Source organism: Xenopus tropicalis, chromosome 1 (genome assembly GCF_000004195.4).
Source record: "Xenopus tropicalis strain Nigerian chromosome 1, UCB_Xtro_10.0, whole genome shotgun sequence".
Classification (NCBI taxonomy): domain Eukaryota; kingdom Metazoa; phylum Chordata; class Amphibia; order Anura; family Pipidae; genus Xenopus; species Xenopus tropicalis.
This window is the reverse complement of record NC_030677.2, coordinates 126,950,671-126,978,573: the sequence shown is the minus strand read 5'-3', so window position 1 is coordinate 126,978,573 and position 27,903 is coordinate 126,950,671. Positions and strand designations below refer to the sequence as shown.

Genomic DNA, 27,903 nt, shown 5'->3' with positions numbered 1-27,903 from the left:
TTTCCTACTTAGAGAGATGACCTCTTGGTAAGTGCTGCCTTTGGGACTGAGGGAAAAGGGATTTACAAACACCGTATAAATTCGTTATTTACTATTCAGCTTCACAATGGCACCATCGTGGGGAGAATGAAAACCTACTGCCTTTTTCTCTCATTTAAAAAAAAGAAAAATAAGAGTGTTTTATATGCATATACATTTAATGTACTGTTAAAGGCATTCTTCACCTTCAAATTCACATTTACTTTGATGTAAAGAGCCGTATTGAGGCAACTTGCGATTGGTCTTCATATTTTATTTGCGTTTTTTTTTTACTTATTTAACTTTTTGTTCATAAGCTCTCCAGTTTGTAATTTCAGCAGCTGTCTGGTTGCTAGGGTCCAATTTAATCTTATAAACCAGGCAATGGTTTAAAAGAGAGACTGGAGTATAAATAGAGGAAGGCCTAAATAAAAAGAGAGGTCATAAAAAGTAACGATCACAATAAAATTGTAGCCTCAATGAGCAAAAGTTTTTGGCTACTGGTGTCAGTGGTTGTTGTATATTTAATTTTGAAATTTTACATGGGACGTTTTTCGTACTTTACCCAAGTCCCCTCACCCTGTAACTTGTGCTAAGTTGGAGTAATGTGAACTACATGCTTTCCTCCTCCTCACAGCCCATCAACAGGACAATGCACAGTAATACACGGAGGCTTTAGAAATGTGTTAATAATTATCATATATTTTTGCATACAGGTTAGTCTATATAAATTTGCTGTTGCATATAAAAATACATAATTAAAAATTCTGCTGTGGAGTATATTTCACAGGGTTTGTATAAATGTTATTTGATTCTGGGTAATGCCTGTCTAGGGGAGATGCCACTGGCACCTTGCACAATGCTTGCCTTCCTGTGTTTGTTTCATTAGCTAAATACGTGATCCTTTTATGCTTACAGCAACTGAACTGGAGAAGGCAAGAAATGGCAGGTTTCATATTTCTTTCCAGCACTGGTTTCCTGTTTTTAGTAAAGGAGCAAGAAAAAAGAAACCCTTTCAGACCTAGCAATTCATAGTCACAGAAGGCTTTTTATTCCTTAAAGGCAGTTGGGGCCCTTCTATTAATTTATATGTACTTTGAAATTTGCTCATGGGATCATAAGCCAGTCTGTGGAAGGCAACTGAGAGTTCACCTAAAAGGAAGATACCTTCATCCTTTTTTTTTTTTTTTTTTTTTTATATTTGTCAATTAGAAATGTTGAAGGGCAGTGCACCCCTTGTTTAACAAGAGTTCAGTTTGTAGGACTAGTACCTAATTCAGTTTTGCTTATTGTTTTAATGAAAATGAGGTAAATGCAGGATGCTTGGTCCTTGCAAGGGGTCTTACCTGCACACTAGCATTCTAATCTTAATCTTATTTACATCACATGAACCATACTTGGAGTTGCTTTGGTTTACCTGTTTGCCCTGTTTAGCTCAGGATATAACAAAAAACATCCTGAAATATATCAACAAGGCACCCAGAATCTTCTTCCTTATTACTTATATGGCTTTGTCACATTTGGTGCAGAGTCTGTCTGGCGGTGACTGGTGAAAAGGCGCATGTGCACCAAAAGCTGGAACTATAGATATTCAGCAAATGTTGGGCAGTGGAGCAGGGTTAGTAAATGCCCTGTTTCCATGAGTCACTTAATGTGCTGGTACTCCCTGCCAGGGATTACAAGACAGGAGAATGGGTGCTGGAAATGAAGTTCAGGTCTGCTTCCAGTGATTCTTATTCTATAACCATGAGTGGATTTTCATTAAGCATAGGGGAGGTTCCCCAAACCTGTTTTGACATCATTTTTTTTAAAAGGGAAAAAACCACTACTCCTTTGTGAATGTTACTGGTGTCAAGCCTGTCTTATGGGGTAGTGTATCTTCTGTCACTGTGACAGGCATCTTCTATTATGCCTGCAAGCATTCATTCTGGCGTTACAGGCTGTAAAAACAAGATGGCTGAAAAGGGGGTAGGATGATAGGTGCGCGCAGCAAAATAAAAGGTACAGGTGAGATAAGCATTAAAGAGGACCTGTCACCCAGACATAAAAAGCTGTATAATAAAAGTCCTTTTCAAATTAAACATGAAACCCAAATTTATTTTTATACTAACACATTCAAGCTTATTATAAAAGCATTTAAAAATCCCAGCTATCAATCATATATTGCTTGCCCCGCCTCTATGCCTTAGGCATAGAGGCGGGGCAGACAATACCTTTAGCTTTCCGTTCAGCACTTCCTAGATGTCACTGCACTTCTCACTTTTTCCCTCCCTCCCTATCACCTAATGATGTAGCCAGTGCAAGGGCCTGGGCATCTGGTCCCCCGTTCTGGTACATAAACAAGATTTTGGCATGATACAAAGCTTGCCTTCATAACAGTGTCCACAAAATGGTGCCTGCCTGCTTGCTTTGATTGATTGAGTAATTCCAAGACAGAAGGAAACAAGATTTATATTATTTATATAGAGTAAGTAAAGTTTATTTTGCTCAACTAAGAATATAGAAAATAATTTGGAGTTATTTATTAGGGTGACAGGTCCCCTTTAATGCTGAATACAGTATCCATACAATAAGCACTTGACATACCCCAGTTTATATGTTCTTATCTGTATAGCTTATAAAACTGGTACTGCATTGATTCTGCTGCATCTTTTGCAAATATTATATGGACATTGGATTTCTTATCCAGAAACTTGTTATCTAGAAAGCTCCGAATTACGAAAGTACCTTGTATTTGATCTTAACTAAATATAATAAATATAGAGGCAAAACAATTCTGTTGGGTTTATTTAGTTGTATGTATGAGAAGAGTTATCATACTGACTTAACTGTGGGAAATTGCTCTCCTTCGCTTTTTCCCGCCAATCTTGAAGCCAGATTACTACAAATAAAAGGTTTTATGTGCGGCATTCTATGCTATGGAGGGTCTTTTTCTAGACATTGGTCACCCGTGGTAACAAAGGTGAACCATGGGCAACAAATCATCAGTGCTATTACCCTTAGGGGACCTGTCACCCTAAGAAATAATTCCAAATCCTCCTCTAACATGTTAGTTGAGCAAAGTAAACTTTACTTAATCAATATTAATTATTTACATTTTGTTATGTTAAGTTTTGTATTTCACAATCACAGCAAGCGGAATCACTCCGTTTTGTGGACACTATAATAAGGAAGGCTTTGTATCACTCCAAAATCTTATGTATGCACCAGAATAGGGTATCAGATGCCCATGTCCATGCACTGGCTACACAATAATGCCTGAGGTGGGGCAGGCAATATATCATTGACAGCTCAGATTTTTAAAAATCTGAATGGATATTTCAATAAAAACAGTAATTTGGGTTTCATGTTTAATTTGCAAAGGACTTTTATTATACAGCATTATATGCAGGTGACAAGTCTCCTTTAGGGCAAAGGCTACCATGGGCGACTAACCTTCCTGAAATGCCTTCCAACCGGCAATAAATTGAATCGCCGGTGGGGAGGCATACATGTGGAAACCCCTGCAAAGACCTGTTGTAGTTAAATGGGGTAGGTAATTCCAAATTCTATTACACTTATTATTAGTATTGCCTTTGTATGCATTTCTGTTTCTTTGCTTTGCTCTAAGTATTTATTCTTCCCTGTTTGAATGGTTTGTAAAAATTCTGGGGAATACCAAGACAAATACCAAAAAAAAAAAAATTGTAACGGTGGAATGCAGTCTGAATTTGCACAAGCTTCATGCACACTTTTGATACACAAACATTTTTTGTACTGCTATCTTGTTGGTAAAATGGTTTTGTGTTATCAGTAATGTAGTAATGAATTACTCCACAATAAAGCCTGGTGTATATATATATATATATATATATATATATATATATATATATATATATATATATATATATATATATATATATATATATATATATATATAAAATATTAGACACAGGTTATTGTAGGGCCGCTTAAAAAATGGCCGAAAGGGGCATTTGCCCGAGGCCCAACTGGATAGGGGACCGACTAACACCTCATCTGGGGATAACCCCCCAATTTAATCTGCTGGAAGAGCCCTACAGTAAGGTTATTGTAATTTCTTTGCCTTTTTTCTTGTGGCATCACCTTTTTGTCATTTTTATGCTTCCGAGGGCTTTAGTCCAGGGCAACACACCTGGGCATTATGTCAACTACAGTAAGCACCATTTTTTCGCTGCCTGCCTTACTATATTGAACTTTACATGCTTCACAAATTTCTTGGGGCAGTGGAGGACCCATCAATGAAATTTTGCCCAGAGCCCAGTGGTACCCTAAAGCGGCCTTGGGTTATTGGCTATATACACTGCTAACCAAATTGGACATTAGGGGGCCAGTCATATAAGCACTGATGTGATGATTTGCAAACATGTTAGGTAGGAACTTACAAAACTAAAGCTTGTTTTGGTCATTGTAAAGAACCTGAACCATAGATCTTGTAGTCCCAAATCACTTAATTTTGCCCACCTTTAGATTGGGCGATATCAGGCTTCTTTGATAATTTGGCCCTAGGGTGAAATGACTGAATTACAGTGACGGGCATAGGTGCAGTTGGACAGAGGACCGCATCATTGATCCAATGCAGTCCCCAATCCAATGGGAAAATCACACTTGCCTAATTGACACCATGGCCACATATCGATTGGCCCATCAAGGGACCCCATACATGGCAAATAAGCTCCCGCAGCTTATATCTGCCATGTATGGCCTGGTCTCGCCAAAAAAAAGAGCAGATGCTACATATTTAATGGTTATCCAGTGGTAAGCCATTTCTTAAAGCCTCCTAAACACAATTTTTAGCTTGCTCCTCTGACACCCCTACTAAAATCACATCTTGCCATTTGTAATACAGACTGTCTCTCAGAACAGCTTCAGCACAAGAGGTGGAGAGGTTTGTGTGTGAGTATAGGATTTTTTTTTTTGTATTAAGGCATTTCTTCCTGCTCACTGTGGTGCTTTACTCCAGGCATCTCTTATAGTGGCAAGTGACACCACAGGGTACGGACTTGCACAGAGCCCTGAGCTCAACATATGTTGGATTACATGGAATAGTGACTACAAGCCGGGCCTGATCTCCCAGCATCATTGCCCTGAGTTACTTATTCTTTTCCAAAGCTCTTGTTTCTGAATAGGACAGAAACCCACAAACAATGTTCCAGTGTGCTGCCTTTAGAAAACAAATATTGTTATGCACTTAGTTTAACTCAGTAAGTGCAGGGAACTTAAATGTTGAACTGTAGACAATGATATTGCTTTATAGACCTTCTACTTGTCCTCTGGATCACCTAGAGGCAGAATACAAATTATGTGAAGAAATTGATATCAAACTACTTTTATTTAAAATTTAACAACCATGTAGTTTTGACGTGTACTTTGTAAAACTGTAGACACGCAGCGTTCTGGGACGTTTCTTGCTGTGATCTCACTGGTTCAAGGCAAGGTACTGCAGCTCTGGTTTTTGTGTTCTTAGTATATCGTTTAGAATAAAATTTTAAATAACTTTAGTTTCTCACTTGTGCTAACTAAAATTATTCTTCAGATTTCTGTTAAAACAAAAAATGACCTTTTATGATTATGATTTTCTCTGCCACAGCTTTCTTTTCTTAACTGCTGACTAGTGGCTCCTTTGGCAATGCTATCATTTTTCAGGGCACAAATCTTAAAACTTGTACATCTTAGTCTTAGTTGAAAGTTGATTGTGTGAGACACTATTCCAATTCTGGTTTTGTTTCTCAAGGTAAAACTTGGTTACAAATCACTGCATGTATCACTGGCCTGGTTGTTCTAAAAGACTGGGTGTTCCACAGATGGCTGCATAACACCATATGTTCCGCTGGCAGAAATGACTATTTCAAGAAATGTTTTTCATTTAAGCTTGGTTACATTTGAGACTAAATGTTGTTACAGTATCTAGAATCCCCTTAATAAATAGCCACATAATGGGCGTCCTGGAAAGTGTGAACTTTTATTCTGATAGTTGGTAGTCTCTCTGAATATAATTCAGTGTAGTGATTGGTACAGCATGAGAAAGAGAGAAACACACCAAGAAAGACTCCTCAGGGGCCTGGTTGAAGAAGTGAGACATGTGGGGAGAAAACAACATACACACGTATATATGTATGAAACAAAGCTCATACCTTCATCTTGAGGAATTAAATGATATATAGCTTTCTTTGTATCAACAAATGTTCAACTCAGTCAGAGCACATAATTAACTGTTCTGTTAAAGGTTCTATTTTGTTGAGGCCCTTTTGTAAGGTCTTTCGTGTTAGCCATAAACTTATGTTTTTATTTGTTTTCATTTTCAGACTGCCAATGGATACATTTTGTTTTTTGACATCATACCAGTGGGAGAAGACAAGTATCTGTACGAGCCTGTGTATCCTAAGTGAGTTAAATTCTTAATCTAAATGTAAGATGCATGCAAAATATTTTGCATACATATCACTTTTGTCCAACTTTTCGGTCCACATTGGATCATTGATGAAGGTCCCAGTATGAATGAAATATTGGACACAAGTGGTATGTGAAATAAATACATGTTGTTGTTTTAAATCTAATGCTAAAGAGTATTGGTCCTTCTCTTTACCTGCCATGATCAAAGCTGAATTTTGTTCCCTTCCTCCTGCTGTTCTTTTCTGCCTCTAGAAAGGAATTAGCCCACATCCTCTTTCATATCAACCCATACCCATACTTGGGTCATGTCCTTATTTTTGTGACTGGATTAAAATATTTAAATAAACTGAACATATACTCATGATAATAATTTGCCTATGGTACTTGGGGATGTAAAAGTCAGATAATGGAGCACAAAAAGGATCAGTGGATCGCTAGTGTTAAGGCACAATGTGCAAGCAAATGTACCTCTTATAGAAGCAAGGGAGAGTTCTAACTGGAATGTTTATACTTTATATTCTCTTGGATTTTTACTGGGCAAATTCAAAGGCAAATTACAATATTTACTGTATATTTCTGTTCCTTTTCTACTCACTCATTGCACCTGCTAAAAAAAATGTAATGGTTTTTAGAGAAACCTCTCCCATTCTATCATTTACTTTGCTAGGTTTGCCAACTCACCAAGCCATGTGCTAGGGATGACTGTCTGCAGTTCATTTGTTCAGTGTTGTTTTATAAAAATCTCAAAATTAAAAAAATAATTTTACATTTCCATGGCAGTCTTGGTTCCTGAGCACATTGGTGCACCACATCTGCAGCTATGAGAGTCAGATGCTATTGCATGGAGAAGCCAGCACTCCAGATGTTAACCTATGATTTAAGGTGCAGCAGCACACTAAATATGTCAGGTTAGGTGATTGTGCTAAATTACAGTACCATTCTCACATTGATTTTGAATGCTGACTTCTCAACACTGTAGTGTTCTTTTATACAGTGTACTGGGAGTGCTGTTAGAACATTTTACTCTGTTCATCTGTATCTCCAGACATTCCTTTCTGTGTAAGTAATGGCAAGCATCTGCTTGTGAAAACATGTTCCCCCTACTTGTAAAGAAATTCAACAGATTTTACGGCAAAATGAACTAGGGTTTGCTTGGAAAAGTGTTTACTTGTTTAACGTTAGACTGGTGTAACACATTTATTACTTTGCATTACTTAAGATTATTACAGATGCTTTTGTCGGGTCGCTATATCCATTTAACAAGTATTGTGATAGTCCTTATATGAAAGGATTTGCTGTGACAACAATAACTAGTGTGGTGATTCTGTTTTAAAGGTGAGAATTTTTGGCTTATGACACAAATGGTCCAAACTTTTTTAAAAGGTGTATTCACCCTTAGCTCACCAGTATGTTAGGACATGCCAAAATAAACCGTTTTGCAAGTAACCTTCATAAACAGATTTCACTCATGCCATAAAATCTCAGTTTGGCAGCATGAGATCAGATTTTCTTTTCCCTCACTCCGTTGTATAGGAGAATATTATTGGCAGCCAGAAGGATCAATGCTATGCAAACAAGTGAGGGACAACCAGGGCAGCATGGCTTCAAGCACAACTGCACATGCTCTTCCTGTCCTCTTTGGTTTGCATAGCATTAATCCTACTGTCTGATAAAGGCATGAAGAAGATACTGGACTTGCATAGTAGCATTCAAAATCATGTTGCCCTGCCTGCCTGCCCTTGATTTAATGCTGCATCCTCTAGAGCAGCGATATCCACCTTGAGGCTCACAGGCTGAGTGTGACCCTTACAAGAATTTTTACAGCCCCCAGTCAGCTCAAAAGCTTTATAGACCTCACTGTATGACATTGTAAATGTAGTTTAATCTGGCCCTTGAACATGCTATTTGAGAAACAATCAGCCCACTGCATGTTATAAGCTGGACAGCAGTGCTCTAGAGGAATGGTCTGAACCTGATGACTGGCTAAGTGCTTATCAATTCTTTTTTTTGGAAATGTGCAATATTTGTTACTTAATGTTCTTGTAGTGCTACTTGCTCTGTGCCCTGACATAGCCTTAAAATTAGTATAAGAATAGAAAATGCACACATTCTAAAGCAATGCGGGTGCGTAACACATTTTTTAAGTTTTAAACAATACAGTGTTTGTTTTGGTTGCCACGGGGTGTCCACCCCCTTCATCATTGCAGTAATGTGTGCACAGCTACTACCAGGGCCGCTCCTGCAAGGTGAAAACCTTAAAGGAGAAGGAAAGTCATTTTGGCATTTTACGGACTATAGATTTGCCACATTAGTGCCACATAGAACACTACATTTATTCTGTAGAAAGCATAACCATACCCGAGTAAAGAGCCCTAGAAGCTCCCTCCGTTTGTTTAAGATTGAAGCTGCCATTTTAGCTTTGTTCCTAGCTTCCCGCTGTAGCTCTAGCCTTGGTAGCTCAGATTACACATTTCTAAGGGAGGGGGGGAGTGAGTTTTATGAATTCTTATGGGAGGGGGAGCAGGACAAAGGAGAGAGATGCGCAGACTCTGGCCCCAGGAATGAGGGATTTTTATGAGAGAGGCAGTCAGATACCGAAGAACTTATTTACAAGAAAGTAGACAAGAAATCTTGTGTTTCTTTTGATAGAGGACTCAGTGCAGCTTTTCTGTGAGTGTTTATGGTTGTATTTAGATAGACCTGATAAAGCTTACTTAGTTTTTACCTTTCCTTCTCCTTTAATCCCATCTGTGAATCATGATGGTGACAGTATCATGGTTTGGGCCTAATTTGCTGCAAATTTTGCAGGGATACGGGAAAATAAATGTTAAGGTATTCTTTCATAAGCTGAAGCTCAGGAAAAAAAGGGTCATTCAAAACAAGTTAATGTACCAAAGGATGGGTTAAAGCAGAAGAAAAGTAATGATTTGGAATGGCGTCCACAGCCCTGATCTTAATTCTATAGAACCGGAAGCAGGGAGTTCATGAGGATCCTACCAATTTCTGTAAGCACTAAGGGGGCTAAACTACTGATGTGAGGACTGATCAACAATTACCAGAAATGTTAAGATGCAGTTAAAGTTAATGCCTAAGGGATTCCCCTGTTAAAAAAATTTCCATAAGGTTCCCATATTTTGCTCTACTCAAATATGTAAATTCCCTCAATATATAAATAAACAAGCCTTATGTCGGGTTCTCATTACTTAGTTTTAGGACTTGCATGCAAAACAGGTCATATTATTTCTATGCAGATATATTGAAATTTCAAAAAGGTTCACAAACTTTCAAATATCTATTGTTCATCAGAACACTAAGGGGCAGACTTATCAGTTAGAGCTCACTGCAGAAAAAATCTCCAAGTCTCTCTTTATTCCTATGGGATTTGTAGAAGTATATTTATCAGTGGGAGAAATTTGGAGTTCACAGTTTGATAAATACCCTTCTAAAAAATCCCATAGGAATGGAAAGTGGGGCCATTTTTCTGTGGTAAACTCTAATTTCACACTTTGATAGATCTTTAATATGCAGCATATTAAAAATAGATAATACTCTGCAACATTAATTCAGTAAATCAAAAACTGCACACCGTATAATTAGTCTTGTGCCCTGCACAGTGGAACAGTATCATGAGAACCAAATTTACTATTAGTAAATTAGTATATTAATGCTGTGATGGTAGAACAACAATTTTAATCAAATACACTTGTTGACATGTAATGCATTTTAAATGTACTTGGACGCAACAAACGGTTTTTTTTTTTTATGTATCTCTTTGTGTTAGAGTAATACTGTCATGGGCAAACAAGTTTTTTCAAAATGCGTCAGTAAATAGAGCTTCTCCAGCAGATTCCTGCGTTAAAATCACAGATTTTTTTTTTATGTTTAATTTTGAAATTTCACTTGGGTTAAGCCATGTTTTGTTTCCCAAGGTGCCACAGTCTGTTCAGTCATGCTTAACTGCTGCTCGGCAAGTTGGAGTGATATCACCCCCTCCCTTTCCCCCCCAGCAGCCGATCAGCATAACAATGGGAAGGTAGCAAGACAGCAGCTCCCAGTAGATATTAGAATAGCACTTAATGGGAATAAATCCAAGTCTGGCTTGGGACTCCTCCAGTTAAATGGGAGTAGGAGAAACAATAGGTTACCTGAAAGCAGTTCTAATGTGTAGTGCTGGCTCCTTCTGAAAGACTCGGGCGCAATGCACTGAGATGGCACCTACACACCAATATTACAACTAAAAAAATACAGTCAACTATTTGTAAACATTGTAATTAAGAAATAAAATGTACACCATAAAAATCATGACCAAATTCCTTTAATTAGATAAAATGAATCCACCTGTCACTTCCATTTTTGATTTTATTTTAGGCTAAAAACCGTCAATAAGAAGTGGTGATGGGCAGTTTTTATCAATCTTTATGTAATACATCCCCCCCCAGGACCTGCATAGAATCTCAGGAAGAACAGGCCGCTCCACACAGGTCTTATGAAGACAAAGTAGTTTATTTGTAGGCTATAACAAGGACTGACGTTTCAGCTGGTATCCCAGCCTTTTTCAAAGTTACAAATCTAACAGTGAGGTGAGCCTAATAACAAGTGGTGGGAAACAAACAATCATGACGAAAGAGTGACGTGTCTCAGAACAAATCGGAGTCAACAGAAATTCACCATACAACAAAATAAAAATAATAAAAAACAGACATCAAAAAGTGTATAGGACAAGGAGTGTATAAACATTCTAGACAGTGTGCAACACATGATATATAACATATATGATATATAACATATATGATAGTTTGATATATGAAGTACAGTGGTGTGAAAAACTATTTGCCCCCTTCCTGATTTCTTATTCTTTTGCATGTTTGTCACACTTAAATGTTTCTGCTCATCAAAAACCATTAACTATTAGTCAAAGATAACATAATTGAACACAAAATGCAGTTTTTAAATGAAGGTTTACGTTATTAAGGAAGAAAAAAACTCCAGATCTACATGGCCCTGTGTGAAAAAGTGATTGCCCCCCTTGTTAAAAAATAACTTAACTGTGGTTTATCACACCTGAGTTCAATTTCTGTAGTCACCCCCAGGCCTGATTACTGCCACACCTGTTTCAATCAAAGAATCACTTAAATAGGAGCTACCTGACACAGAGAAGTAGACCAAAAGCACCTCAAAAGCTAGACATCATGCCAAGATCCAAAGAAATTGAGGAACAAATGAGAACAAAAGTAATTGAGATCTATCAGTCTGGTAAAGGTTATAAAGCCATTTCTAAAGCTTTGGGACTCCAGCGAACCACAGTGAGAGCCATTATCCACAAATGGCAAAAACATGGAACAGTGGTGAACCTTCCCAGGAGTGGCCGGCCGGCCAAAATTACCCCAAGAGCGCAGAGACAACTCATCCGAGAGGCCACAAAAGACCCCAGGACAACATCTAAAGAACTGCAGGCCTCACTTGCCTCAATTAAGGTCAGTGTTCACGACTCCACCATAAGAAAGAGACTGGGCAAAAACGGCCTGCATGGCAGATTTCCAAGGCGCAAACCACTTTTAAGCAAAAAGAACATTAAGGCTTGTCTCAATTTTGCTAAAAAACATCTCAATGATTGCCAAGACTTTTGGAAAATACCTTGTGGACCGACGAGACAAAAGTGGAACTTTTTGGAAGGTGCGTGTCCCGTTACATCTGGCGTAAAAGTAACACAGCATTTCAGAAAAAGAACATCATACCAACAGTAAAATATGGTGGTGGTAGTGTGATGGTCTGGGGTTGTTTTGCTGCTTCAGGACCTGGAAGGCTTGCTGTGATAGATGGAACCATGAATTCTACTGTCTACCAAAAAATCCTGAAGGAGAATGTCCGGCCATCTGGTCGTCAACTCAAGCTGAAGCGATCTTGGGTGCTGCAGCAGGACAATGACCCAAAACACACCAGCAAATCCACCTCTGAATGGCTGAAGAAAAACAAAATGAAGACTTTGGAGTGGCCTAGTCAAAGTCCTGACCTGAATCCTATTGAGATGTTGTGGCATGACCTTAAAAAGGCGGTTCATGCTAGAAATCCCTCAAATAAAGCTGAATTACAACAATTCTGCAAAGATGAGTGGGCCAAAATTCCTCCAGAGCGCTGTAAAAGACTCGTTGCAAGTTATCGCAAACGCTTGATTGCAGTTATTGCTGCTAAGGGTGGCCCAACCAGTTATTAGGTTCAGGGGGCAATTACTTTTTCACACAGGGCCATGTAGGTTTGGATTTTTTTCCTCCCTAAATAATAAAAACCCTCATTTAAAGGAAAAATAAAGTCAAAGTCACTTGGGGGTGCCAAAATGTTAGGCACCCCCAAGTGACTTTGACCGCCTACCTTTTACCCCGGGCTGGTGCCCCTGTGAGGAAGGAACAGCACCAGCCCGGGGTAGCTGCCGGCGCTTCCTTTTCCTGATTCGCTGCGCGCGCATGCGCAGTAGAGTGAAAAGCCGAACTTAAATGTTAAAGTCGGCTTTTCACTCTACTGCGCATGCGCCCACCGCTGGCACTCAGGAAAAGGAAGCCAGGAAGATGGAAGCGCTGCGCTTCAGGTGCCCCGGGCTGGTGCTGTTTTCTCCTAACAGGGGCACCAGCCCGGGGTACGAGGTAAGCGGTTAAAGTCACTTGGGGGTGCCTAACATTTTGGCACCCCCAAGTGACTTTGACTTTCGTTTCCCTTTAAAAACTGTATTTTGTGTTTACTTGTGTTATCTTTGACTAATAGTTAAATGTGTTTGATGATCAGAAACATTTTGTGTTACAAACATGCAAAAGAATAAGAAATCAGGAAGGGGGCAAATAGTTTTTCACACCACTGTATATATGAAGTTTTTGCTACTTTGTGATATTGCATAATTACAATTCCATTTTATACCTCACTGTAGATAGTTTGCATTTAATTTTATAAATGCCTTGCCTGTCTGCTGTGTTATTTCTTTATGATAGGATCAATTGTTATGTGCAAAACGATTGCTTTGTATTGAGCTGGGCTACCTTGTTTAGCTAAAATTAGAACACATGCATTGGCTCTTATGTAATAGATATCGGGCACTTTCTGTACATCAAGCTGGGCTACCTTGTTTAGATAAAATTAGAACACATACATTGGCTCTTATGTATTAGAATAAGGGGCACTTTCTGTACATCAAGACTTTTCAAGTTTGAGCCAGTACTATAAAAACATTCCAGCAGCTACCTTCGTAGATGAACAATCATATACCATGTTTAGTGAGCCAGATTATTTCTCTATAAGTAACTTGTGTATACTTTATTTTTGGAACATTGTTTTCACAGAACTTGTAAATCAATCAGTTGCTGTACAAGAGCCCCCCAGTATTACCCTGTGACTACTGCCTAAATGTTGTAGATATTACAGAAAGTATAAATCTAATAAATAGGAGTAACCGGAAAAACAACATTATTTACACAAGTGTTTCAGCTGTGCTATAACTAGTTTCTGTATAAACATAACTAGTTTCTGTATAAATATTTTGTCAACCCTTAACTTCCCCTTTAAATATTCCATGGTTTTCTAGCAGAATAGAACTGGATGGCTATGAATCTCTGCTCTAGAGATGTAGCACAGCTGCTGCTGATGTGGCAGTGCAGGGCAAGCATTATTCCCTGTGTCTGTTGGCAAGAGATATTTGTTGTTTAAAGGTCAGAGCAATTCAAACTTTGGAAAAAAAAAAAAAAAACTCATGGGAAACGTCTGCTTAGAAAACAAAACCACGCAACTTGATCTTCTAAAAACCTTCCATACCTTATTTAATCCAGTAAAGTTATTGCATGTATGAATATAACTTTTTTTATCTTACTCTTCCCAGACCCATCCTTTATTCCAATATTATTAAAAGAAGGTATTCACCATTCAGCTTCAGATTTTATTTTTAGAGGAAATAATCCTAGGCCAAATTGAAAGCAGGTGCTATATGTTGTTTATCATTGCTTACATATTGAGGGATGATGTGGAAAGGAAAGTTGTAAGCTTTAACATGCAGATTGTCACACAGTGCTATGCTCATAAAATATAAAGCACCAGTACAGGTGTGGGACAGTTGGAGCAGTAAGTGCATGGCAGCAGAAACTGGCTCGGTAAGCACATTATATAGTGAGAGGCACTGGCAGGGGGTATTGTTACCACAAGTACAATTAACACTGAGAGTTGGGAATGCAGGCACTACAAGCACATTATACTATGAGAAGAAATTAATGCTAGCACCAAAAGTACATTATATGCAGAGGCTGTGGGGCAATGGCACACCAAGTGAATAAGAACCGATGTATAACGGCACCACAAGCAGTAAGAGTCAGTGAATACTGGCACACCAAGCACAATATACAATAAAACAAAGTGGGTATTGGTATCAAATATAAATTATATAGTAAGAAGCATTGAGCTCAGGCACTCCAATCATATTATAACATTTGAGATTCTAGAAGCTCCCCAAGCCCTGCCTGACTCTCTCCTCTGCCACAAAAAAGGTATGTGGAGCTGTAGGCCAGGAGCACTGTGTAACCTGTTGGAGGGACTGTATACACTGATGGCTTCATTTCAGCTTAAAGGTCCCCATACACGGGCAGATCTGCTTGCCTGGTGATGTCGCCAAGCAAACAGATCTTCTCCCGATATCCTCACCTACGGGTGGGCGATATCGGTAGAATCCAGGATCATTCGATTGTTTGACCCTGGGGCCAGACGATCAAATTATAACAACGGGCATAGGAAAAGTTGGTCCGGAGACCGCATCAACGAGCCGATGCGGTCCCCGATCCAATTAGATTTTCTAACCTGGCCAATCGAGATCTGGTCAATTTCAGTCCAGATATCAGTCGAGCACGCCCGTTGGTAGTGCCCATACACGGGCCAATTAGCTGCCGAATCGGTTTAAGGGACCGATATCTGCAGCTGGAATTGGCCCGTGTATGGGGACCTTAAGACAGCACTTCTGTTTTTCATCAAGCCTAGTGTTTTGGAATTCTGTACCAGCATATATGTATATATAATATTTTATATCAAATTGTCCGCACTCCCTTTAAACATCAAAACTCTTACTCACATGGTTGGGTGCTGCATATGATTGTATTTAGACATTAATGGAGTGTGCAGTACTTTCGGTGAGATATATATATATTATAAATGACACATAATAAGGCTCATTAGTAATTAATACAGATAATTACTAAATGGCACCTCAAAAACCAGTTCAACTTTGCATCAGAATTGGGTCAGCATATATGACAGACCAACCTCATTTTTTACTTGATAATTTGCGACAACCCTTAGGTTTAGCCTCTCAACAATTGCAGTGTTGCAGACACTTTCCAAGATGGTTACCCCCCCTGCTGCTATTGAGATGCTGAAATTTAAGGCTGGTGCAGTAAGTTCAGTAAATTTAAAAAATTGCATTTTTAGCCATATTTATTTTTTGGGTTTAGTTCTCCTTTGAACAAAGGCCAAACCATCAATATCCAGAGGTTGGTGTTATAAAGAGGTTGTTTGTAATTGACATTATATCATCTGATCCACTAATGCACTTTTGTCATAAGACTTTTACTTGCAGTAAGTGAGTGTGCCAAGATAATTATACATATCCTTCTTTTTAGACAGTGACTCTGGTTTATTGCAAGACATAGATTGTTTGATTTCCCAAGAGTGCTCAGTGGGGTCCACCAAAGGGTAATCACAAATTGAGTAATTGCATGTGTGTACTGTTTCACCGTTTTCCTCCTTGGTGGTTGGGTGAAAAAATGCTTAAAATTGAGCATTCAGTCCTATGGTTATGGCCTACACCTGCTCTTGCAATCCTGATTATTTGGGTTTGAAATGGATTGCCATTACTCTAAGGGGCACATTTACTAATCCACGAATGCTCCGACTGTTCACTCGATCGGTCCAATCATATTTTCTGCGACTTTTTTGTACCTTGCGCTTTTTCAACGCTTGCATTTTCGTGATATTTGCGATCTTCAGAAATGTTTGTTTCCAATCCAAATTTTTCCCATTCGGGATTCGAACTCTTGTTTTGATAAATCTGCCCCTAAGTATTAATCTGAAAAAAATGCAGTGCTAGCTGCATTACACTGTTTAATTATTTTATTAAAACACACCACCAGTTTCTGAAGCTAAGGTTTTAAAAATCTGAATAGGAAGTGTAAAGAAAAGTAATCTATTGGAGTTGTATGTGGCAAATGCTTAGCTGCTGTTGTCTATATGTCATCCAGTTGATGGATCTTAATCAGCCATTTGGACATTCCTGTTTTAGAGGACTTTTGCTGTAGTAATAAAACTGTGAATTGTTTTTGTTTTATAGAGGTAGTCCCCATATAAAGCTCAACCCCCATTATAAGGAAGAACAATGTGCTCCGGCGTTAAATTTAGAAACCAAAAAAGTAATGGATTTGCAAGCTTCCATCACAAGGTAAGCTAAATATCGGTGGAAAAGTTCAAACAATTGCACATGCTTGTACAGCCTTCTGCTTGTACATTTGTTTGTGGAATTTGTTTAATTAGTCATACTTTTACTAGAATTATTCTGACCATTTATTGACAAAATACATTGTCTATATGAAAACGTTAGAAATAGCTGGATGAAAGATCTAATAGATAGGGCTGTAGGTTATGCAAAGACAAAGCATCTGTCCACTTTGTAACAGGCTTTAGGCTATGTGTCTCCTTTCTATATCTTTCGTTTACAAGCCTACACATTTACCTAGAGTGTAGGAAGTACCTTTGAGCCAGTTGACCAGTATATGCTTAACATTGTTAAATATAGCTGTTATGCACCCGTTTATGATGTTGGGATTAATTCATTTGAACCCCTTTTTATTCTTGTATGTCCCGTGTCAAACAGACATTTTTTAGGGCATTTTGAATTTAAGAAAGGTGTTTCACATATTTAGATTACTTGTTTGAAGGGGCATGCTTACTTATAAGTCAGAATAAGCATCACACCATCTTTTACATCCTGGGGCCTTGAGGCTAAAATATTTGACCTCAAAATAGTGAAACTGGCTTATTTGCAGTATCCAGTCCATGATGGAAGATCTCCTGGTGGCCACAGAGGATGGCTTGCTTCATATTATTCACTGGGAAGGCATGACAAATGGCAGGAAAGCGATCAACCTTACAACAATACCATTCTCTATCGACTTTCAACCTTCCAGAGGTAATGTGAAATTTGCAATGTAAATGTTTCTCAGATAGACATTTGGTTGGAAAAAATAGACCTTGAAAACAACACTTTTTTTTTTTTTTTTTAGCAAATCTCTCCCCACACCCATGTTTCATAGGGTAGATGTAACTGGTAAACTATACAAAAGAGACACCATGCATACATACATTGATTATAATATAAATGGGCGCAAAAAGTTTTGGAGTTCTTTTGGAGTTTCTTTTAAGTGAATTAGCCTGTAACTGACACGCTAGGTACAATTCTTATGAATACAGTCAAACCTTAAAGGAACAGTAACACCAAAAAATGAAAGTGTATAAAAGTAACTAAAATATAATGTGCTGCTGCCCTGCACTGGTAAAAGTTGTGTGTTTACTTCAGAAAGTCACTATAATTTATATAAATAAGCTGCTATGTAGCCATGGAGGCAGCCATTCAAAGGAGAAAAGGCACAGGCACATAGCAGATAACAGATAAAACACTATTGTATTCTACAGAACTTATCTGTTATCTGCTATGTAACCTGTGCCTTTTCTCCTTTTTTCCAGCTTGAATGGCTGCCCCCGTGGCTACACAGCAGCTTATTATATAAATTATAGTAGTGCTACTGTAGCAAACACACCAGTTTTACCAGTGCAGGGCAACAGTGCATTATATTTTTATTACTTTAAAGCTCTTTCATTTTTTGGTGTTACTGTTCCTTTAATTTTGCATTCCTACAATTCCATCAGTTCTAATGCATGTCATTGTGTGCCTTTCATTATTTTACACAGTGTTTAATTGCATTTTACAAAAAGGTCCATGTTTTCCTAAAATTGCTGATTGTCCCCTGTGAATTTTATTTTTAGTGAGCATAAGGTGATTAGTGGTGAAACATTTTCAAGAAAACTTAGGAAAGTCCAGTTGTTATAGACTTAATGCTACTAGATATTGCTTTAACACAATTATCCTGATTTTTTTTTTTTAAAGGTAAATTTTATTTGATTTACAAAGGTCAAACAAAACAACAAAAATAAAAGCATGAATGTTGCTATACAATTTGTTATAATAAATCAGGAATTTCATATTGCGGTGTCGTCATTAATTCAATGCATAATGGAGTAGCCTGTCGTTAGTGACCAGTATACTTATTCAGGGGGAGTGTGGGTTTGGTTGGTGGTGGTCTATGCTGGTGTTACTGGCCTTGCGGGTCTGCTTTATACCAGTCACTCCACACTTTCTCAAATTTGTCCATCGCTCCCCTTGTTTCATACGTGAGTTTAATGAGTGGGAGAGCGCTATCTAATTATCCTGATTTTTGAACAGTTTTTTGGGGGCAACCAAAAACCTCGACGCTTATTCTGCTGTGTATGTTTTGGTAGCAGGTTCATTCTTGGATTTTGGGGATGTGCACATACGAGACATGGAGTACTGTGCTACACTTGATGGGTTTGCTGTTGTGTTTAATGATGGACGTGTTGGCTTCATCACACCAGGATCAAATCGTCTCACAGCTGATGTAAGAATTTTCAAAACAAGTATATTAATATGATCCCTTAACTCAAAACCCTGTTATCCAAAAAGCTTCATTTTGGGAAGGTTATCTCTTATAAAGTGCATTTTAAGCACATAACTCTAAGATTAAAAAATTATTTATTTTCTTCTATAATAACAAAACGATAGCTTGTACTTGATCTTAACTAAGCTGTATAAATCCATATTGTGGCATTGTGTTGGGATAACTTGGGGTATTGTGGACCAAATTATGAAAAGGTCCCTTATCCAAAAGTTTCTTTATCCAAAAAAGGTCTTAAGGATTCCAATAATAGTTCCTGTACCCGTGTGTGTGTGTGTGTGTGTGTGTGTGTGTGTGTGTGTGTGAGTTTCAGGGGGATTGCGCTTGCAGCTGGGCCCTATAACTGATAAGATCCACACTGGAAATGTACTCAGGAATGCAGGGGTACCTTAATACTGTCCACTTAATACTTTATGGGTGACTTGAAACCATAATGACCGCTGAAGGGGTGCACAACCCTGCAGGCCTCTAAACATACCATCTCCAGATGCATTAAACTCCTCATCACCAACACATACCAACGAAGTCATCACCTGGTCACCTTCAAAATAACAGCACATTCCACCAGAGTGCTCAGCACTTCCTGGGTACTACTCAAAGAGGCCAGGGCAGAAAAACTTAGCATGGCCATCTATACACACACGGTCATCTCTACACACCTTCACAAAGTTCTATAAGTTCAACGTCTTCTCTTTGGCGGAATGTCCTACAATCAGCTGCACTTCAACATTAGCAGCAGTTATATTCCATGTTTTGATCACCTCTGTACTGTCTTGTCTTCTTGTTCTTCCCACCGTCTTTTTTTCTGCTCTGGGACTAACCCTTTTATCCCTGTGCTGCCTAGGGTCTCCCTGAGAAAAGGGGATTTTTAATACTCACTGATAAATCCTTTTCTTGGAGTCCCATCACAGCAGAGCCATCAAGTGCCATCCTGCCTCCTAAAGGGAAGTGTGCATTAACTCTTGTGTCCCTCTGCTGCTGTGACAGGACTCTGAGAAAAGGATTTATCAGTATTACAAATCTCTTGATATAGACATATAGATTTTGACCTATAGACCTATAGATTTTGTATATATGTGTATTAAAATATATAGACAAGTACACACTAACACACATAAGACACTCGCAAATGCTAAAGCCAAACAAATCATGTATGTTATAGATGAACCAGTTCTGAGCAAGTTTTCAATTCTTTTCAGTTTTTTTTATTTTGTGTAATTTTCAAATTTTTTCATTCTTCATTCCAACCTGCAAACAAAAATATGGTTGCTGGGTCCCATGACCTCACCAACCAAAAAGCAAGTGTGACTGTGAGACTTTAATTTTAATTTTGTTTCTTTATTTTTCATACTTGCCTTTCTGTTCACAACCTTTTATTTATCTTCCTTTCTGACTGGTGTTGCCAGATCCGTAGGGCTGTTAAGCTTTAGCAAATAGAGAGCAGTCAAAATTCCAGAACCGGAACAACTGTGGAACAAAAAATGAAGATTAATTATACATTTTATTAAAAAAAAGTAAAATGGTTTTGATATTTAGTAATCGCCATTATTAGTAGTTCCAGTATACACTGATCGAACTCCTATGTTTAAATATCCTGATTTTTATGGATATATGTATTTTACCCCATCTTTGTAACAGCTAGTTCTGCTGCTTCCACTGCTCTGTACGCTATTTCTTTTCATGGCAAGGAGCGAAAGCATTTAGGGTTTAACTGCAAGAAAGGTAATAATAATGGCCTTTTAGACAAATATGTTGCGAGTTTTTACTTTAGTTTAAGGTGACCTATACCTTTAAAACCAATTTAATTTATATTATAAATGTGAGGTCAAACATTACATTTTTCGTTAGAAGCCTGCAAAAGCAGCAAATGTAACATAAAAAGTATATAATAATTTCACAAAAACAGGAATATCTTAGGGAAAAAAAGAATAAATTATTAAACAATAATATATCTCTAAGATGTAGAATTTCTCAGTTTAACTGTGCTATAAATTGAGTTTAATGTATCGCCTGTGCCACGTCGCTGAACTCTGCACATCTGTTACCCTCACATAACATAGATAGTTCCTGTTAGCAAATAGAGTGGTGGAAATTTAAACTGTACAAACATTCATGCTAAAGCTGGTTTGAAAAGCTTTACTCTTTACCAAAGTATAACACCTGCCAGAGCACTGTTCCCCTAGCATTTCTGGTAGCCGTCAGGTATTTTTTCTTTTATCATTTTTTATCAAAAAAGCAGTATATGTTAAAGGATTTGTAACCCAAAAACCAAGTGAATGTATAATTGCCCAGAGTGCTCTTCTAGGCATGTTGGCAATTTACATAAATTTTTTCTTCTTTGTTTCCAGTTTTTTTAGATAATTTAAAACTGCTAGTATAATTAATTTTGTAGGAGCAGTACCACCTGCTGGTCACATTAAGCAGCTGTCTTCAGTCAGGGACATTTTGTTGGGTTATAAAAATGTGTTTGTTAGTTTTTTGTTTTTTTTTCTAAACTGTTTAACTTATGTACATAGCATTTACTAATGATCATTTATTTCACCCTCAGCAAATCCATGGTGTTTGGGCACCGGATGTTGTTGATGGAACCTGCGTTGCAGTGAACAACAAATATAGGTTAATGGCATTTGGTTGTGTAGGGTAAGTATTAAATTCATATCTGGATGTCTATGTGTTTTAAGATATGCAAGCCAATGGTCTGAGCAGTTTTCAGTGTCCCCTAAATATAACATAATAATTCCATTTCCATATTTCTGTAAAAAAAACTGTTTATTTTTATTTTGTCTTACTTCAGTGGATCTGTTCTAGTCTTCACTATAGACAACACCACAGGGGCCTTGCAGTTGTCCCATAAATTGGAACTTACACCAAAGCAGTATCCAGGTAAAAAAAAGTTATATCTTCGCTAGAGTGTAAGCTCTATTTTACCTTGTGTTTTCTGTATGTAGCCAACTTTAAAGTGGACATGATGTGAGTGAAGCTTGCAACTCCATCGCTTATACAGTATATGTAGTAGCTAATATAGTATTTAGCAATGCTCACTACTGCTGAGCTGCTAGGTCTGTGCTGTGTAAGTGTAACGGTATGTAGTAAATGCCTTTAGGACTGGCAGGAAAGTAAGGGACTTGCTGATTAAGTTCAATAACCAGAATGCAATGGTTGTAACTTTGTTTTTAATTTACTAGATATGTGGAATAAGACTGGGGCTGTGAAGCTGATAAGGTGGTCTCCTGATTGCAGTGTTGTTATGGTGACCTGGGAGTGTGGAGGCCTGTCCTTATGGAGTGTATTTGGTGCACATCTTATATGTACTCTAGGAGGGGATTTTGAGTAAGTAACAAAAAAATTTTATTTTCCTCATAGATTTTCAAGTGACTTTATTTATAGTTAAATGCATGAGGCAGTAAAAATTATTTCTCTTATTTTCTTCCACTTCACCCTTTTTACTTTCAATTCCCCTAATTTTTTTTCTTCCTTGTTTCTTTGTTTTGTGCCTCTTCACCACCTACTTGCCTTTTCATCCACTGCTAAAATATTTTAAGGAATACTCTTGTGGGAAAATTCATCAACACACATCAGTTAATAGATCTTTTCCAGCAGAATCCTGCATTGAAATCCATTTTTTAAAAATGCAAACAGATTTTTTTTTTTGTTATCAATTTTGAAATTTCACATGGGGCTAGCCATTTTCTTCATTTCCCAGGGTGCCACAGCCATGTGACCTGTGCTCTGATAAACTTCAGTCATTCTTTACTGCTGATCTACAAGTTGGAGAAATATCGCCCCCTCCCTTTTCCCCCAGCAGGCGATCAGCAGAACAATGGGAAGGGAGCAAGATAGCAGCTCCCAGTAGATATCAGAATAGCACTCGATAGTAAGAAATCAAAGTCAGGCTTTGGACTCCTTCCTTTACATGGGAGAAACAATGGGTTATCTGAAAGCAGTTCTAATGAGTTGCACTGGCTCCTACTGAAAGCTCAGGAACAATGCACTGAGATGGAGCATACACACCAATATTACAGCTACCAAAAATGCATTTGTTGGTTCAAGATTAAAATTTTAAGTGGTAGAGTGAATTATTTGCTATAATGTAATTTTGAAATAAAAAAAGTGCACCATACAAATCATGACAGAATCACTTCTGTCTGATTGCCAATTTCAGGCTTTGGCTCAAATGAGTGTCAGTGTGTTCTAAGATGTCCATACAAAATGCATGTACAGGGTTGCTTAAGCTGCTTAGCTAAATGTTATCATAGACTACGAGACAACAGTACGCGGCTTCAGGGAGGTACACTGACAGGATCTGGTATCAACTAATGCACATCTTCATCTGCACCTAGAAACAAGTGTTTCTAGCTTGCCTCTAGTGGCTACATCTGTTACATCATATTGCTACACTGAAACGCTGGTATTAGTAATTCAGTATCTTAGAAACCACTAAAATAAAAAATAAATGGAAGCCTCAACATTGCTTAGAAAGCCACTCTGGATACATTTCCATCAGTTATTTTATTTTGGGTGTAGATCCCTTTTAAAGGATAAGAAATGTAGAGAAAGTTATGGCCAAAATGGCAATGGTCCAAAAGCACAGTCCTTATGGTTTCATCCTTTTATTGAAGGTGATCCTAAATTCTGCTTCAGCATTCTTAAGAGTGTGGCTGTAAGATTAAGTAAAAGCTTTTAAAATATCATAAGATGAGAAAATAAATATCATTAACTTAATGTTTTGAAGCTAAAGTAATGATTTTGCATGCAGCCTTCTTAAAAGACAAATTTGATAGTAGTTAGGCACTTAACATTCTTTCTGTTTGTCTCTACAGTTACCGAGCTGATGGTACCAAAAAAGAGGCTTTGAGAATTTGCTCTATGGTAAGATCATTATTTGAGATCTCTCGGTCGGTATACGCCAGGCCCCTCCAAAGATTCTTTTGTGGGGAGCCTTGTCGTTACGCCACTGACTATCATGTCTATTTTGAGACTGCATTTACAATAAACTCCTGATAAAACTGTTTATTGTAAAGAATGTGTATATTTTAAAACTTTTAGGACCTGGCAAAACGTGATGTAATCACGTGTGTCCTGAGCACTGTATTAAATAACTATATTGCAGGCATATCAAAAGTATATCAAGTGTCAGCTACTATTTCTCATGTAGTCCATTTAAAGGATACACACCTCCAACAAAGTAGTTATCTGATTTTCAACTTCATAGATCCAAATAACGGGAATATTGCAACGTCACACTTTGTTGATCCAACAGTGTTTTGTTTGGTGACGGATTTATTTTTTGTTCATAGTTATGTAACAACCTGAAAATGTTATATCTAATATACCTTAAGTCAAAAACAGATATTAAATTTAGTATACTAACATACAGTGTATTTTTTTTTGTGGTCCATACAGAGCTGGGGTACTGAGGGTTACCATTTGTGGGCAATCACTGCTGACTCTTCTCAAAACACTGGCTATGAGATGAGTGATAAGTCTGTTCCCCAGCAATCTGGAATCCTGCAGTTTCAGTTCATCAAAAGCGCCCTTACTGTGAATCCATGCATGGTAAGTGCTGCAAATGTGCTAACTAACTTATAACTTGTGTTTACGGAGTCTAGCCCAATTGATTGTGACTGAGAAACTAGTTCTGTGCAAAAGAAATCAACTGTGTCAGATTGGTGCATTGTGCATGCCTGTCTTAGATTTAACATTTGTCAGTTTATGCTTCCTATTGAAATCATCATTTATTATATATATATATATATTTTAGCATAGGAAGCCAGCACTCACGTCAAACCGGAATACTTCACCTGGGTGCAGAGATCAAGTAAACACTTCCAAGGATTAGGTACCGCTCACGCAAACAACTAACACTTCGGCTGCAACACCAGCCTTTGCCAAAGTTCACATTAATAAAATTTCAAAGATGAACTTTAAGCCCTGTGTGAGCGGTACCTAATCCTTGGAAGTATATATATATATATATATATATATATATATATATATATATTTATTATTCTTGGCAGAAAAGGTATTTTTTATTTTCAGACTATCATCACATGAAAATTTGCCTGTGCTTACAATTCAATTAGCCAGATTGGCAGGTATGATTTTTCCTGTCTGATCAAGGGACGCATATGCAATTTGTATAAAGGCAATTATGATACAGTCATTAGCCCAAGAACTAAACTAATCAGCCTGATATCAGTGAAAAATGTGCTTGTTTATTGACCTCGCCATAGAAGTGGATGTTCACGTGTATGGCCTGCTTAAGAAAGTTTACAGCTGGGGGAATGCTGGGCCTATCAGTCAACTGTTAATTAGTTTAATCAGCTTGTTGGAAGTTAAAAGGACTGCCTTTGCTGTATGTAGTACTGTATAAGGGATCTTTCCGTAATTTGGATTTCCATAACTTAAAGGAACAGTAACACCAAAAAAAATTAAAGCTAAATGAAATATAATGTACTGTTGCCCTGCACTGGTAAAAGTTGTGTGTTTGCTTCAAGAACCCTACTATAGTTTATATAAATACCCTGCTGTGTAGCCATGGGGGCAGCCATTCAAGCTGGAAAAAAGGCGAAAAGGCACAGGTTGCATAGCAGATAAGGGATAAGCTCTGTAGAATATAATGGGTTTTTATCTGTTATCTGCTAAGTGCCTGTGCCTTGTCTCCTTTGAATGGCTGCCCCCATGGCTACACAGCTGCATTCTTTATATTAACTATAGTAGTGTTTCTGAGGCAAACTCACCAGTTGTACCAGTGCAGGGCAACAGTACATTATATTGGAATTTCTTTTATACACTTGAATTTTTTGGTGTTACTGTTCCTTTAAGTCTGCTAAAAGTCCTTTAAATATTGAATAAACCCAGTAGGCTTGTTTTACCTCCAATAAGGATTAATTATATTTTAGCTGATCAAGTACAAGGTACTGTTTTATTATTACAGAGAAAAAGAAAATCATTTTTAAAAATTGGAATTATTTGCTAATGGAGTCTATGGGAGATGGCCTTTCCGTAATTCAGAATTTTCTGGATAACTGGTTTCTGGATAAGGGGCCACATATGTGTGTGTGTGTGTGTGTGTGTGTGTGTATAGAGAGATATAGATAAACAATAGGGAAAGTATGTTTCCTGTTTATTGAACTAACTTTAAAAAAGGAGGTATACTGCATTTTTTAATGTACACATCTCTTCTTTAGTAATATTGTTTGTCATTTAACTATTAGAGCAGTATTCATTTAGATTATTTATTCTTGCACTTTCTGATGATATAGTCAAGCTATTCTGGCAGCTCCCACTTGTGTTTGATGACTTTAGTAGCTTTATTTTTTTGTTATCTCTTAGTATTTGTCAAATATGTTGTATTGTAATTCTCTTACATGAAGCTAGCATGAACACTGACTCTCTTGGTGTTGTGGTCAGTCAAATAGTCCAGTAATATGTAAGGCAAAGGGACCAATTTATATCCTCTACAGAGATTCCATACATCTATAGTGGCTTTTTAACTGCAAATATGCCATGAAAGTATACTTTGTGGTGAAAATCTGCAACAACTTACAATACTTATGTTTCTCTTTGCAGAGTAACCAGGAGCAGGTTCTCTTACAGGGGGAGGACCGTTTGTACTTGAACTGCGGGGATGCGACTCAGACACAGAATGCAAGGAACGGTTCATCTCAGTCTGAGCACAAGCCTCTGAGAGACAGGAGTCCTTTCCCTGGTAGCAGTGGGAATTCTCAAGGATTAAGCACTTTACTGGGACACAGACACTGGCATGTAGTACAGGTAGATTAAAAATAGCTGTAACATGATACAAGACTCACTTGCCTATTGTTATCGCAAGGTAGTCACACTATTTTTTTCTATAGTTTTTATGATGATTTCTGCTTTGATACACTGAAATGCAAGGAGCTGTACAATTGTTAAAACTGCTACTTCCTCCTTCTACATTTTTTTTAAATATCTTAATATATATTTGACATTAGATGTGTCAGTTCAAAGGGATATAAACATACTGTGTGGGTGGATAACAATGGTTACAGTATATAAATACATATGCTGAGAAAATGCAAAGTAAGAATGCTTGATGATACTCTGTATTATAACTGCAGATAATAGTTTTTATTCCCCAAAAATAGCAGGTAACTAGATATGTTTTAAGGCAGAATAATACATTGCTGATTATCAGTAGAAAATCTTAGTGACTAAATTTGCTGCTAGTTAGCAGACTTGTTGCATTGCATTTCCACAGCCATCAGATTGCAGTATTATGCATAAATTATGTATGGTAACCTACTTCTCTGATTGCCAGTCTAAACAGAAACCATTTTCCATCGTAAATAATTGATAGCACATGGGCTATTTAATTGTTCTGTTTAGAGACTTAAAATCTTAGTTAAACACTACAAGTGGTAAAAAACCATTGGGGTTATGTAATAAAATACACCAAATTTTCTATATGCAGTAACCCATAGTAACCAATCAGCAGGTTCCCTACAGTGGTCACCTGTTTAAAAGCAACCATCTTATTGGTTGCCATAGCACCTGGGTAAATTTTGTGCCTTTTATTACAAATGGGGCATATTTCTTAAATGACAAAAAAAATAAAACACATAAATTGCGTGTGCAAGATTACATTTAGTAACATTAGTACATTTGCTAGATCATTTACATAATATGTAATTTAACCATAGTTTAAAGAACCTGAAATACAAACCTGCACAAA

At 37.6% G+C, this 27,903-nt stretch overlaps 1 protein-coding gene across 4 annotated transcripts in view; it reads left to right on the top strand.

Moving 5' to 3' along the window:
- ric1 (RIC1 homolog, RAB6A GEF complex partner 1) overlaps positions 1-27,903 on the top strand; it is a 59,228-nt gene that overhangs the window by 15,203 nt on the left and 16,122 nt on the right. For 3 of the 4 annotated variants that reach the window (XM_002934173.5, XM_004910794.4, XM_004910792.4), the window contains exons 3-12: positions 6,342-6,421; positions 16,772-16,879; positions 17,484-17,626; positions 18,994-19,130; positions 21,736-21,827; positions 21,982-22,070; positions 22,373-22,517; positions 24,008-24,056; positions 24,591-24,743; positions 26,760-26,963. In XM_002934173.5, coding sequence (XP_002934219.1) covers positions 6,342-6,421; positions 16,772-16,879; positions 17,484-17,626; positions 18,994-19,130; positions 21,736-21,827; positions 21,982-22,070; positions 22,373-22,517; positions 24,008-24,056; positions 24,591-24,743; positions 26,760-26,963 — 1,200 coding nt within the window. The remainder of the gene's footprint in view (positions 1-6,341; positions 6,422-16,771; positions 16,880-17,483; positions 17,627-18,993; positions 19,131-21,735; positions 21,828-21,981; positions 22,071-22,372; positions 22,518-24,007; positions 24,057-24,590; positions 24,744-26,759; positions 26,964-27,903) is intronic. The other variant, XM_004910793.4, reaches the window with a different exon arrangement.